The sequence below is a fragment of the Ascaphus truei genome, chromosome 9 (genome assembly GCF_040206685.1).
Source record: "Ascaphus truei isolate aAscTru1 chromosome 9, aAscTru1.hap1, whole genome shotgun sequence".
Lineage (NCBI taxonomy): Eukaryota > Metazoa > Chordata > Amphibia > Anura > Ascaphidae > Ascaphus > Ascaphus truei.
The window spans coordinates 3600723-3615216 of NC_134491.1; the positions used below are offsets into that span (position 1 = coordinate 3600723).

At 47.5% G+C, this 14494-nt stretch overlaps 1 protein-coding gene across 2 annotated transcripts in view; it reads left to right on the forward strand.

Annotated features, from left to right (window-relative positions):
* Positions 1-10056, forward strand: part of STXBP6 (syntaxin binding protein 6) — a 50414-nt gene extending 40358 nt beyond the window's left edge. For both annotated transcript variants that reach the window (XM_075613207.1, XM_075613208.1), the window contains exons 4-6: positions 5281-5446; positions 8107-8264; positions 8761-10056. In XM_075613207.1, coding sequence (XP_075469322.1) covers positions 5281-5446; positions 8107-8264; positions 8761-8784 — 348 coding nt within the window. In that variant the 3' untranslated portion in view covers positions 8785-10056. The remainder of the gene's footprint in view (positions 1-5280; positions 5447-8106; positions 8265-8760) is intronic.
* Positions 10057-14494: the final 4438 nt, after the last annotated feature.

The following is a 14494-nucleotide window of genomic DNA, read 5'->3' on the forward strand; positions in this document are numbered from 1 at the left end:
TAAAGATGAACATCCTACACAAAATGCACTATACAACTTCCAAACTCATCCTGTAACTGCACCAAACTCCGCCTGTAACTACACCAAACTCCGCCAGTAACTGCACCAAACTCCGCCAGTAACTACCAAACTCCGCCAGTAACTGCACCAAACTCCGCCTGTAACTGCACCAAACTCAGCCAGTAACTGCACCAAACTCCGCCTGTAACTGTACCAAACTCAGCCAGTAACTGTACCAAACTCAGCCAGTAACTGTACCAAACTCAGCCAGTAACTGTACCAAACTCAGCCAGTAACTGTACCAAACTCCGCCTGTAACTGTACCAAACTCAGCCAGTAACTGTACCAAACTCCGTCTGTAACTACACCAAACTCCACCTGTAACTGTACCAAACTCCGCCTGTAACTGTACCAAACTCCGCCTGTAACTGTACCAAACTCCGCCTGTAACTGTACCAAACTCCGCCTGTAACTGCACCAAACTCATCCTGTAACTGCACCAAACTCCGCCTGTAACTGCACCAAACACATCCTGTAACTGCACCAAACTCCGCCTGTAACTACACCAAACTCAGCCAGTAACTGTACCAAACTCCGCCTGTAACTACACCAAACTCTGCCAGTAACTGCACCAAACTCAGCCAGTAACTGTACCAAACTCCGCCTGAAACTGTACCAAACTCCGCCTGTAACTGCACCAAACACATCCTGTAACTGCACGAAACTCCGCCTGTAACTACACCAAACTCAGCCAGTAACTGTACCAAACTCAGCCAGTAACTGTACCAAACTCAGCCAGTAACTGTACCAAACTCCGCCTGTAACTGTACCAAACTCAGCCAGTAACTGTACCAAACTCAGCCAGTAACTGTACCAAACTCCGCCTGTAACTGTACCAAACTCAGCCAGTAACTGTACCAAACTCCGTCTGTAACTACACCAAACTCCGCCAGTAACTGTACCAAACTCCGCCTGTAACTACACCAAACTCCGCCAGTAACTGTACCAAACTCCGCCTGTAACTGTACCAAACTCCACTTGTAACTGTACCAAACTCCGCCTGTAACTGTACCAAACTCCGCCTGTAACTGTACCAAACTCCGCCTGTAACTGCACCAAACTCATCCTGTAACTGCACAAAACTCCGCCTGTAACTGCACCAAACACATCCTGTAACTGCACCAAACTCCGCCTGTAACTACACCAAACTCAGCCAGTAACTGTACCAAACTCCGCCTGTAACTACACCAAACTCCGCCAGTAACTGCACCAAACTCAGCCAGTAACTGTACCAAACTCCGCCTGAAACTGTACCAAACTCCGCCTGTAACTGCACCAAACACATCCTGTAACTGCACCAAACTCCGCCTGTAACTACACCAAACTCAGCCAGTAACTGTACCAAACTCAGCCAGTAACTGTACCAAACTCAGCCAGTAACTGTACCAAACTCCGCCTGTAGCTGTACCAAACTCAGCCAGTAACTGTACCAAACTCAGCCAGTAACTGTACCAAACTCCGCCTGTAACTGTACCAAACTCAGCCAGTAACTGTACCAAACTCCGTCTGTAACTACACCAAACTCCGCAAGTAACTGTACCAAACTCCGCCTGTAACTGTACCAAACTCCACTTGTAACTGTACCAAACTCCGCCTGTAACTGTACCAAACTCCGCCTGTAACTGTACCAAACTCCGCCTGTAACTGCACCAAACTCATCCTGTAACTGCACCAAACTCCGCCTGTAACTGCACCAAACACATCCTGTAACTGCACCAAACTCCGCCTGTAACTACACCAAACTCAGCCAGTAACTGTACCAAACTCCGCCTGTAACTACACCAAACTCCGCCAGTAACTGCACCAAACTCAGCCAGTAACTGTACCAAACTCCGCCTGTAACTGTACCAAACTCCACTTGTAACTGTACCAAATTCCGCCTGTAACTGCACCAAACTCCGCCTGTAACTGTACCAAACTCCACTTGTAACTGTACCAAATTCCGCCTGTAACTGCACCAAACTCCACTTGTAACTGTACCAAACTCCACTTGTAACTGTACCAAACACATCCTGTAACTGCACCAAACTCAGCCTGTAACTGCACCAAACTCAGCCAGTAACTGTACCAAACGCGGCCTGTAACTGCACCAAACTCCGCCTGTAACTGCACCAAACATCCTGTAACTGCACCAAACACATCCTGTAACTGCACCAAACTCAGCTAGCAACTGCACCAAACTCAGCCAGTAACTGTACCAAACTCCGCCTGTAACGGTACCAAACTCCACCTGTAACTGTACCAAACTCCGCCTGTAACTGCACCAAATTCCGCCTGTAACTGTACCAAACTCAGCCAGTAACTGTACCAAACGCGGCCTGTAACTGCACCAAACGCGGCCTGTAACTGCACCAAACGCGGCCTGTAACTGCACCAAACGCGGCCTGTAACTGCACCAAACGCGGCCTGTAACTGCACCAAACACGGCCTGTAACTGCACCAAACGCGGCCTGTAACTGCACCAAACGCGGCCTGTAACTGCACCAAACGCGGCCAGTAACTGCACCAAACGCAGCCTGTAACTGCACCAAACTCAGCCAGTAACTGTACCAAACTCAGCCTGTAACTGCACCAAACTCAGCCTGTAACTGCACCAAACTCAGCCAGTAACTGTACCAAACGAGGCCTGTAACTGCACCAAACGCGGCCTGTAACTGCACCAAACGCGGCCTGTAACTGCACCAAACGCGGCCTGTAACTGCACCAAACGCGGCCTGTAACTGCACCAAACGCGGCCTGTAACTGCACCAAACGCGGCCTGTAACTGCACCAAACGCAGCCTGTAACTGCACCAAACGCGGCCTGTAACTGCACCAAACGCAGCCTGTAACTGCACCAATCAAACTTCTAAAACATATCAAAATAAAATGTTCCAATGTATCTGGAAGCTGGCGGCAGGCAGTGTGTTCCATTGTCAAGCGTTATTAGCCCTGAATTGGGAGGCGACCTTGCAGTCCCTGGTGTTCAAAAGTATTATTTGACCTCACTCCTGTGGAAAATCCCGTCATGGTACTACTAACCTAATATGAAGTGTTGGCTAGACACCAAAACAATATTAATGAAACCACGTTCCCTTCCTAACCTGATCTTGCAAAGAAACTAAACTAGCCCCAAACCCAAAACTAGCTTACCCACTATTTAATTCACAATTAATATTTAGGATTCTGCAGATTCAAAGTACAACCTAGCAACTAATGATTCTGCATTTTAATATTCCCCACATGTATGCAGTCCAAACCTTTCAAATCTGGGCAAGCAAGTGGCACACGATGAGATTTATTAAAGATAACTCATTTATTGAATCTCAAAGAATCAGAATATTTCAAATATTTACAAACTAAACATATCTAGCCCCTTCCCAGACCTTCCCTCAATATATAAACTTTGAAGGTCTTTGTAGGAATCAATGCCACAAGAAAGACTTCATTTCCACACTCTACCAAGAACTATCTGCAATTTGAATTCTTCTCAAACATATACTGTACTGTACTCAAATGGGGACCTGACCTGAATACCGAGATCTCAATGGAGGAATGGAACCATATATGGGAGGCAGCCTCCGAGGCATAGTTGTGCTTCACAATCAAAGAAAATATACACAAAATCATCTCAGTGACTGACACCAACGAAAGCATTACAGAAAAATGTAGAAAACCATGTAAAAGAGCAACATCGAAGGAATATTTGGAACTGTCAGCAGCATTGTCTCAAGCCTTCGATGTTGAAGGTGGTTCAGACTGGGACAGACCTGTCATTGTTTGCAAACTCACAAACACTGGTTCATAGATAATGAATAATTTATTACATAGTATACTGAATGATCATATAGGAGGGCCAACAAGTGACACTGCAAGGGGAGGGCCCAAGCTGGCTTTTTATACGCATTTGATTTTTTTTGTCTAACATAAGTTGCTAGCTAGAATATAATGTCTCCTACTTATTCTAAACCAATCGTTATAAAGGTCACTAAATAAGTAAAAACGGTGTTAAAACATCTTAATACAACGAACAAGGTCTGTTAGGATACATTTTTGTCTCTGTCTGTATAACTGCAGAATACGTGTTTCTCACTATATTTCTGGACATTGAGCCATAGGCCGCTTGGCCTTGAGTTTTCTGATAGCCAAACTGATCACTCGCAACATACCCATTCTTTCTCACAGGAATAATTTCAGGAACACAGCATGAGACACCATACAGAGACATGATAATACAGACAAAATGGATTCTGTAAACAGCTAATAATTTCATCTCCAGAGACCCCCCAGTCCTTTTCATCAATATATCGACAATATGTTCATTTCAACAATATTAGATCAACAGACCTTTTCTCTTTTGATTAATGGGGACGGGGAAGTCAAAGAAGAATCTTCGAGCCGGAAGCGATTGACACCGGACCGCAGGCGCCACTTGTTGTGTTACAGACTCTGGTGACAGATAATGGGACACATGACGCAGCCTCACGTGGCTGTATCCGGCTCGGAATGTGCAGTGTGGACGTTGTGTATCTATTGAGCTATTGTTCATTGGGGGCTTCACTCCAGGGATGCCCAGCCTGGCCATGGGGACGTTTCAGTGGGTGACAAAGCCCACAATGGAGATATTGCAGTCTTGATATGTTGGTATTTAGAAAGTTTGACAATGTTGCTCTCACTTTTTTTTTATTTTATGTACGGCTTTGACACCCACGCAGTGTATATCTAATCACAATGTAACATTTGTCCGTGCCCAAGGGCCAGAATGAGTGAGATTTAGTGGTTTAGAACCAAAACATAGCATTTTAATGGGCCATTGTTTAGTGAGTAGCCCACCTTCCTAATGAGTGAAGCTGCCTGACTGTGAGTGAGACTCATATCTAATAAGTGAGACACACATCTGAGACTCGCACCTAATGAGTGATACTGAATGTGAGTGAGACTCGCACCTAATGAGTGATACTGAATGTGAGTGAGACTCGCACCTAATGAGTGATACTGAATGTGAGTGAGACTCGCACCTAATGAGTGCTACTGAATGTGAGTGAGACTCGCACCTAATGAGTGATACTGAATGTGAGTGAGACTCACACCTAATGAGTGATACTGAATGTAAGTAAGACTCGCACCTAATGAGTGAGGCTCTCTTGCAGTGAGTGAGAATCCATTCTATTGTGCTACAATCTTATACCTTTGTCACATTATTTACACAACACTAGTTACATTGCACTTTGTGTCTTTGCAGGAGACCCCAGAGTTTGATTTGCAGTTTGACAACGCTTCTGATCAGTGGGAGGCGAGCTCGGGCTCGGAGAAATTCACCTTCTTCCAGATCCTTTACCACACGTGTCAGAGGCACCTCTCGGACAGGAAGCCTGAATTCATCAACTGCCAGGCCAGGCTCTTCCCAGGTGAGCGGAGAAGTCTCAGGACTTAAAGGTTCACTACAAGTAGAGCGGGTGTGTGTGCATGGACCGTGAGGGCAGACCTACGTGATGAACAGAGGTGTTTCTGCCTCGCTTAACCCCTTCGTGCCTGCAGTTAACTATGGAGAACACAGTGTCCCTTGTACTTGTAGAGACATTTGATGGTCTATTCATAGGGAAGGATTTCATGGATGCAATGCACCATTCTGTCCCTGTGTTACCCTGTGGTGGGAGAGAGACTTGCATGTCCCTTTTGTCTAAGTCACTGTGTGGTGGAAGGGTCAGACAGATTGCTTACTCCTGCCTCTCCTGCCTGTCACTGTGCCTCTGTCTCAATGTTGTGAGAGGGACACTGTGCCACATGTCCACTTTGTTTCAGTTACATTGATAACTTGACGTGGAAGGAAAAGTAAATAAACAAAATATTTAGAGTAACTACACAGAAGCATTTACCTCGTCCATCGATGGCTCTGTGTGTCTCTGGAGGGTTCAGAGAATTAATGCTGTTAGTTAAAGGGGTGCTCACATCATCTTTAGGGCATCACCGAATATGTGAAGTTCCTCTACCCCTGGTTAAACGTTACCTCCGTAGAGCAGCAGAGAGCACTGAACAGCCTTGTGTCTGAGAAGGGAGAGGTGCATAGACATGAGTGCCAGATACTAAAGACTCACCACCGGCTCACTAATCACAGCACTGACTGCAGCAAAGGCAGGAACAACACATGTAGTGTATACTCAACAGTACCCTGCAGGATGCTGCCCAGGAGGATCAGAGGCCACACCGGGAACTGTGTTAAGGGGTCAGTACTGCTGGTGTAGGAGGAAATTCTGCAGGAGATGGTCAGAAGCGTGCGTGTGTGTGTGTGTGTGTGTGTGTGTGTGTGTGTGTGTGTGTGTGTGTGTGTGTGTGTGTGTGTGTGTGTGTGTGTGCGCGCCAGTCCGTCACTCAGTCCTGGAATAAGAGAGGTCGCTGCAGTAACTTGATTTGAGATGCTGTGACGGGGAGGATGGGTTACTGGAGTAACAGCTGTGTGTATGGGGGTAAATGATGGTGTAGCAGTAGGTGCTGCAGGGCAAAATGTATGCGCTGTGTGTATGTGTGGGGAGCGGGTGTCCTACTTTATTACTAGGGGATGCTGCAGATAAAGTCAGAATAGAATTATAAATGGTGTATATGTATGTATGTATGTATGTGTGCACATACATGTAGTTCCCTCCTTGAGGACTACTATTTCAGTTAAGGGGGCCCTTTCCCTTTCTACTCCATTACCAGTGATATCATTGTAGGGAGAATAGAAGGTATATATAGCTCCACCCTATGTTCTAGAAGCAGATTCTTAAGAGTGCTGCCTGGGGTCCTCACTGGGAGTCCTGTAAATAGGTTTGTGTCTAGACGAGTGTATTACGGTGTCTCTTGTCACCGTTTGTTGTTTTCAGTAACTTTAAGTAAGGGCCTCACATTGTTCTCACTATTGATAAGGACGAAGCTGGCTTTAATAGGAGTTCTCTGCATAGTAACTCCGGAGTATGCATGGACCGCCCCAACCGGAATGTTCCATGTGCCTTCCTAACCGAATAGGTACGGAAGAAGTATACAGTTCATAGTGGTGGATCGCTAATCCATGAGCCTGACATGTACGCCTTAAGGCAGGGTGTGCATAAACCTTTTTCCCCTGCGCCCCCCATCTTACCTTTTCTCTGGTGTTCTGACGTCACGTTGCCATGGCAACGCAGCATCACGTGACCCTGAGGCGTCATTTGACCAGAAGCCGCCGAAGCCAAGGTAAGGGAACTTACAGAGGCCTTCACCGCTCCCTCAGCATTTCATTTAAATGACTTCGGGAAGAGCGCGGGGTCTCTGTAAACGCTGCCGCACCATCCCAGACAATCTCGAGCGCCCCCCCAGTTTGCGCACCCCTGCCTATTACGAACTCTATGCAAGAGACTGACAATTTATCCTTTACTATGAGTAACAAGTGAAGAACCTCCCCGGAGTTGGAGTGTGAGCTACCGGGGGGTGAAAGTATATTGTTTGCCATGAATTTCTGTCAAGTACCGAGTATGTTAATGCCCGTGGAAGCGTTATCCACGGCTGTCAAATAAAGCACCTTTTTGGTTAAAAAAAGTTCCTGGCTCACATCTCTTTTCCGATCTATGTCCCACGCCAGCCTGCACCCACCCAGCACCCTGCAAAGGCCTGAGAGGCTGAGCACTGCCAATGTATATAAATGAATCTCTTGTGACCTCTTTTAGAGCCGGGTAAGGAGGGTTACACACACACATCCATTGTTTCGTGGTACAGGCCCATGTTATTTATTGTGGAAGGTAGAGATTGGAAAGTAAATTCACTGAAGTCCCAAAAAGCGCACCAACAGCTCACCAAGTGGAGGGCTAAAAAACTTTTATTGAGGACTACATAAAATGAGAATCAGGAAACAAACAAAAACTAGTACATGACAACCTTAGTGCGTTTTCTCTATCTACTTTAACCCTCCTGTTACACCCACGTTCTACAATTCCCTCGCTGCTTACCTCAGCAGTCCTACATCATTACAATTTATTATTAACTTTCTTGTACTCTCTGTTCTGAGCTGTGAGTAGCGTGATTATTGACCATGTTATTATTGTGCTGTTTTGTGCTGCAGGGAACAGCATCCTTCACTCCGCAGCTGACAGTGTGACCAGTGCTGTACAGAAAGCCAGCCAGGCCCTGAACGAGCGTGGGGAGAGGCTGGGCCGCGCCGAGGAGAAGACAGAGGAGATGTTGCACAGCGCTCAGCAGTTTGCAGACACCGCAAACAAGGTATGCGTCTGTTCCCACCGTGACACCGTGTATGGTCTGCTTTCGGCGGGGACTTATACCTCTCTCCGAATAATGAACATGTATAATGGTGACCAGCATCCTTCCAACCCATTGAAAGTTAGCATATTTCACTGTACAGTAACACTTGTTATCGCTATACATGAGTGGTCAAGGTGGTATGGAAAAAGCACGGTAATGTGCCTGACCTAAAAATAAAACAAATCTGTGTTTGGTAAATGTACTTGGAACACTAAATGCACCACAGATCTGCAGACTTACACAATGAAAAGGCTTGGGAGAAGCATCCTAAAATAAATAAAACATTTCTTTAAATAGAAAGAGTGACTGAGTAACGAGTGAAATGGAGTGTGTGTGGGATCACTGCGGGGTCGCAATGCTCTGTAAGGCTTTGCTGGTCGCTCCTGTGTTGGAGGAGGTGCTAGTGGCCATCCCATGCGGCCCTGTGCTAACCTCTCCCCTTTCTGTCTCTCCCCAGCTTGCTATGAAACATAAATGCTAGCATTTTAACACAAGAGGGGGCCCCTCCCCTGCTGGACTCGATGCCAAAACCTCAGCGCAAGGTATTACTGAAAATCTGGATCGTGTTTTTAATGGCAAACCTTAAACATTGTGCTATTTCTCTGTGCACCTCCTCATCCTTTCGGTGACTCCTCGCTCTGGGGGGGGGGCTGGGGGGAGACCTGGACAGGGTGCAGCTTCCTCCAGCACCCGCGGATGTGCCGCTGCTATTACACAGACACTGCAGAGCGGGACACAGAGACGCTAATTTGCGTGTGTGGCGTTTAATAAGGATAACAGCCATGCTGAAGGTGAAGGATTGCATTCCACGAGTCAGAATCTCGATGCATCGCCCAGGATTTGGCACTGGCTGAATTGGATTCTTTTTGGGATGACCGAGGCTCACTACTCTCAGGCGTCTGGATAAAGGCAACCGCTACAACAAAGCGAACACCATGCTGCCCCCGAGTGATGACTGCTGGTGCAGCTGCTGCGGTAGATTACACTGGGCCTGTTATAAACTGAGGGTACAATGGGAGAGTTTGGCAGAAGCCACTGCGCACTTTGGCACCTGTTCTGTGTCCTGAGTGAGGGTTTGAAAAAACAGCATGTGAGTGGGAGACGGCGCCACTGACTTCCCTGCTTTGTATACCCGGACTGGGGGCGGTGACCCTTTTAATGCCCGCTGGATAGAGCAGCAGTGTGCTGTGGTTTGGAGGCTGATGGTGTCCGTGGCAGGGAAGCTGGCAGGGCCCATGGTTGGGAGTCTGGCGGTGCTCAAGCCAGGTGGTGCCCGTGGGTGGGTGGGAAGCTGGCAGTGCCCGTGGGTGGGTGGGAGGCTGGCAGTGTTTGAGGCCTCTCGCCAGCACACAGTGAGAAATATTACACAGATCCAGGTAACATAACTCTGAGAGCGTCCAGCTGCCGCTTTCTCTGTGGAACGGGACAAAGGCGATTTTCAGATTCTTCTGACTACATTTATCCTGTTGCGCGTTGTTTTTTGTTCCGCTCACAAGCCTTTTTTTGGGGGCAGAGTTCTGACAGGTGATCGAGCGCGGTCTGCACACGTTAATGTGTTTTATGCCGACCCATGTTACATCTTACCATCCCCAGCTATAAAAGGGTTAATATCTGCATAAAATGTCAAAGGGGATTTCTGTCCTCGCTGAAGTAGTGAAAATAAAAAAAGAAATTCACAAAGAAGTCACAATTTGGGGAGGACGAAAGAAATGGGAGGTCGGACGGCGAGAGGGTGTAGGGAGTGGTGAGGAGAGGGGGAAGGGAGTGGGATGGTGAGGGGAGGAGGAAATGGGTAAGGGAAGGACAGAGTGGGGGGGGGTAAGGGAGCGGGAGGAGGAGAGGGGGGTCTGTAATTCCAGTGACTGACAATTGGGCTTCAAACGCAAGCAGCACTGCAAGTTTATGCCACGAAGAAGATTTACATTGTCGCTATCTGATGTGCAAATCCAAGATAACTACAACATTTTCAGCGAGCGTTCCCAAGATTAATATTTACACCTGATTACACACGGTGTGTGCAAGTACAATAAAATAATTACATTAATCAATAAAACAAGATCTTAAAATAAAATCTAAGAAAAGTTTTTAAAAATTGGAATTACTTCATAAAAAATAGGACGACAAAATAAATTAATTAAAAGTAATATCGTTTGAATTTGTTAAGACGGGAACATGAGAGAGAAATAAAGGGATAATTGAGGCTCACCCACTGCTCGTTCTCATCTGTAAATAAAAAGCAGCCCTAATAAATATCTCCCAGATTCCTCTTCTTCGCACTCACACAGAGCAGGGAGAGAGATTGATCAATAGTCAGGTAAGAGGTGATATAACCATGCAGTCCCAGTCATTTAATGTCATCAAACTCTCTTCTTCACAAATCCTTCTGTGTTTCCTGTCCGTTCCAATTCTCTGATCTGTACCAACTACTGAACAATCGCTGTTCACCTAGTAACTGAACCAGATACTCACCCTTTTGAGATGCATGGCGACATATTTCACGATTGATCGCACAAACCAAAGAGCATTTCCAAGGACTTGCAACAAAAATCATCACTCGCAGAAATGTAGCACAGGAACAGACCGTCAATTCATAACTGTAAGGTTGAGAGAGGTCAATATTGGGAAACAGTGACCACCTATTCAGTCACCCACGATAACTGCTGTCTGTTTGTAAATTTGAATTTTAATGTCTAATATCCTGATTTATTGTCTGCACTTATGTGGTTACCTGCCCTTCTGGTCCCAGCCAGAAGTTGCCCAATGTGCTTCTAATTACGGGGTCATTTACATTCATTTTATCTGCAGAGGAGGCAGCTAATTAAAGGTCTAAACCTTTCTACCATTTAGAAGCCAAGCCTTCTGATTGGTTGACATTGTGGCCACTAAAGTCCTGGTAGTGTCCTGTTCTTCGGGATCCTGTATGTGGGACAGCTCCATGTGATGTACCTAGGCCTCGTCCAGGGTGGTGCTGAGCGGGCTCGCGCGCTCACGCTGGACATGTTGTGACAAAGCACGTGGCCTGCGTGAGCGGGCGGGCGCGCCTGCTCGGCGCTCAGCCGCTTGCCGAGCAAACAAAATTAATTTTGCTGCTCGCAAGCGCGTCACGTGAGCGGTTCGCCCAATGAGGGAAAACCAGCTCCGTGACGTCGTGGCCGTGCCCCCTCCCCCCCCCCCCCCGACGCACGCGCACCTAGCCGGGCTGGAATCGCCGGCCGAGCAGGGCGCAGCGCTGGAGCGCCAGCGCGCCTGTTTCCACTCTGGACGAGGCCTTAATGGACACAACATTGTAGCACTTCCATGATACATGGACTTCGTGGCCTGCAGATTACATTACAATTGCTCAGACAGTTGACGGCTTTTTATCACATTGAAACTCACTACAAAGCTACAGTGCTAAGCATATATGGCACAGATGTTATAAATGCTCACAATGTTGCAGTATGGTAATTTGATAAGGCTCTTTGGATATAATTATATAACCACCTGTAATATATATTGTTTTAATCTGGCCCTTTGGAGCGTTCTCAACAAGTGAGGTTTCTCCTTATTAGGCCGTTCCCTGCACATTAAGAAAGAAATGCAGCACATTTGTCATTTGTTTCTCCCAAGGATAGACACTGCAGTAAAAATCAAAACTCACCAGTGTAATGTGTTATTTTATTCTAGAGCCAGAAATGGTGTGATTACTCTGCCACCTGGTGGTCATTCTTTGTATAATGTAATGTGGGAAAATGCTGCACAGCAAAAATCAAAATTCAGTCTGAGATACTGGTCCCGGTGCTCTCTAGCGCGATGAGGGGCGTCCCGCTGCGATCCAAGTACAGGGTACACAAGAAGGGAATAGCAGAGCCTCCGCGGATTTTATAAATGCAATCATTTATTGAAGCCAAATAAAGTGTCCAAAGTTTCGTCTGTCGCAGCAATGTTTGCCAAGGCGTGGCTCAGCCAGAGCAGCTACCGATACCTACTTCAGAGGTAAGTATTTCCAGAAGCGGGGTCCCCGATGCTGAACTTAATGGGGTTAAGCTCCGGAGCCCCCTGCTTCAAGTATAAGTACCTGCGTTGCTTTGGAAAGTTTTCTATTTACTATTCATTTACCGCCGGTGTTTGTCTGTGAGCAGTATGGCATACCACACTGCAAATATAAATAGTAACACTGCAGCAAAACGGGAGAGCTGCAGCAGGCTTACCAAAGTAAATAATTGCTGCTGAAATAATCGATGTTCTCTTTACATCTGGTGTGTGTTTTCTCCTGCTTTGCTCCACTTCGGTAGCTGTTCAACTTTAATAGATGAGCTCCCAAGTGTTGACATTTTTGAATTATACCCATTATGGTATAATAGGGCCCTCTTCAGTTGTGATGGTACATGCTACCTTGGGTAGTATCACATTTGGAGGGTGTTTTTTTAAAAATAATGTTTTGGGGGCGTGGCTTGGACGCAGAGTGAGCAAGTCGCAAGGAAGGCTAGCTCCGTCTAAGCAGAGAGAATAAAGCACATAACTCCAGCCAAAGTCAGTCAAAACCACCCAGGGACGGCTCATAACGTCCCCTGAAGCTAAACCACCACCCGCTGGCACCCAGATCGGGAGGCTCACGAAGAACCGGGACCCCAAGTACACCCGCAGATACTGGAAGCGCGGGCCTCCCTTACACACCCCAGCCGAGGGCACAAGATGGCCGCCGCATGTGCCTGAACCAGAGCTTACCTAAAGGCTAAAGCGGAGCACCGAGTGGCGGAGGAAGAGACACAAACCGGTGCCGAAGAGGCGAGGACCGCGGCTCACCGAGGTAGAAGTACACGGGGGTGACACAGATCAGGACGGATCAGGGGGGGCCTCGCTGCCAGGAGAAGGCGGGAAACGACCATCTTGGAGTCAGAGCCCTCCTGCAGTGGCGCTAAGCCGGGGGTGATGGCCGTTAACCCCTTACCCCCCATCCCTGTTGTAACAGAGAAAGTGGGAGCGGAGAGGAGAGGGGGGAGCTCCGGGGAGGTGGAGAGGAACCATGCGTTCCAGCCTGAAACGCAGCAGTGTCCCAGCCGGATCCAAAATGGCCGCCGCTGACCTGAATTAAAGGTACAAGCACACACAAATAAACTCAGAGGCTGAAAAGTGGAAAACAGCCTAGTAAAAACTATTCAAACACACCCTCTCCCCAATCCGACTCAACCCCAATACATACCCACCTACCTACCTAGGAGAAAGTCAATCCCCCAAGCTTCGCACAGAGGAAAAGACGAACAACAAACATAGAGCGGAGTGAATGCGCACCCGCGCCCCCCCCCCTTCCCTTCTCCCCCTCCACCCAAGGAGGCGAAACAGAGAACCAAGCAACTAGTCCCATGGACTAACTGAATGCCCAAGTGTGGGGGTGCACATGTGAGATAGCTGCGAGCCTAGAAAAACAGACAAGAATCTCCCTCAGCTCCCCATATCCAAGATAAACCAGCAACCAATATAGAAAAGGAAGACCCGGACCTGATTGCTCTCTACACCCCATAGTTGAACACAGACGGCATGGCCCCCCCTAAAAAGATAGGGAAGCCAGAATCTTCCACGTTCTTCTCCAGAAGAAACGTGGCGCCCACGCCAACTGGCAAAGAGAAAGCCGCACAAGCCCAAGATCGCTCAGACTCGGACTCAGGGTCAGAAGCAGATAGGCACCCAGATATCAGGAAAGAACTAAAAACCTGGGTTAAAGAAATTAAACAGGCGTTTCACGAGGAGTTACAAACCGCAATGAAGAGCCTACACACCAAGATTGTAGAGGTAGAGGAGCGGACGACAGGACTGGAGGAGGCCATGGAGACAGTTACCGAAGGACAAGCGGCGACAGATGAGGACATAACCCAAATGAAGAAACAGATCTCCCGCCTTCAAGACGCCCAGGAAGAGGCAGAGAACAGGTCGCGAAGGAACAATCTTAGAATTCGCAACATCCCGGAGACAGTCCTTAACGAGGAAATCAAGCCATACCTAAACAGACTTTTCAGGAGCATACTCCCAGAAATCGCCGAAGCAAAGCTGGAACTCGACCGAGCCCATAGAATCTACAGGCCGAGAGAATTTGAAAACAGAGGGCCCAGAGACGTAATCACAAGGTTCCATTACTTCTCTACCAAAGAGGAAATCTATACCAAAGTCAGAAACCTAGATAGAATCTCCTTTGAGGACACGGAACTGCAAATTTT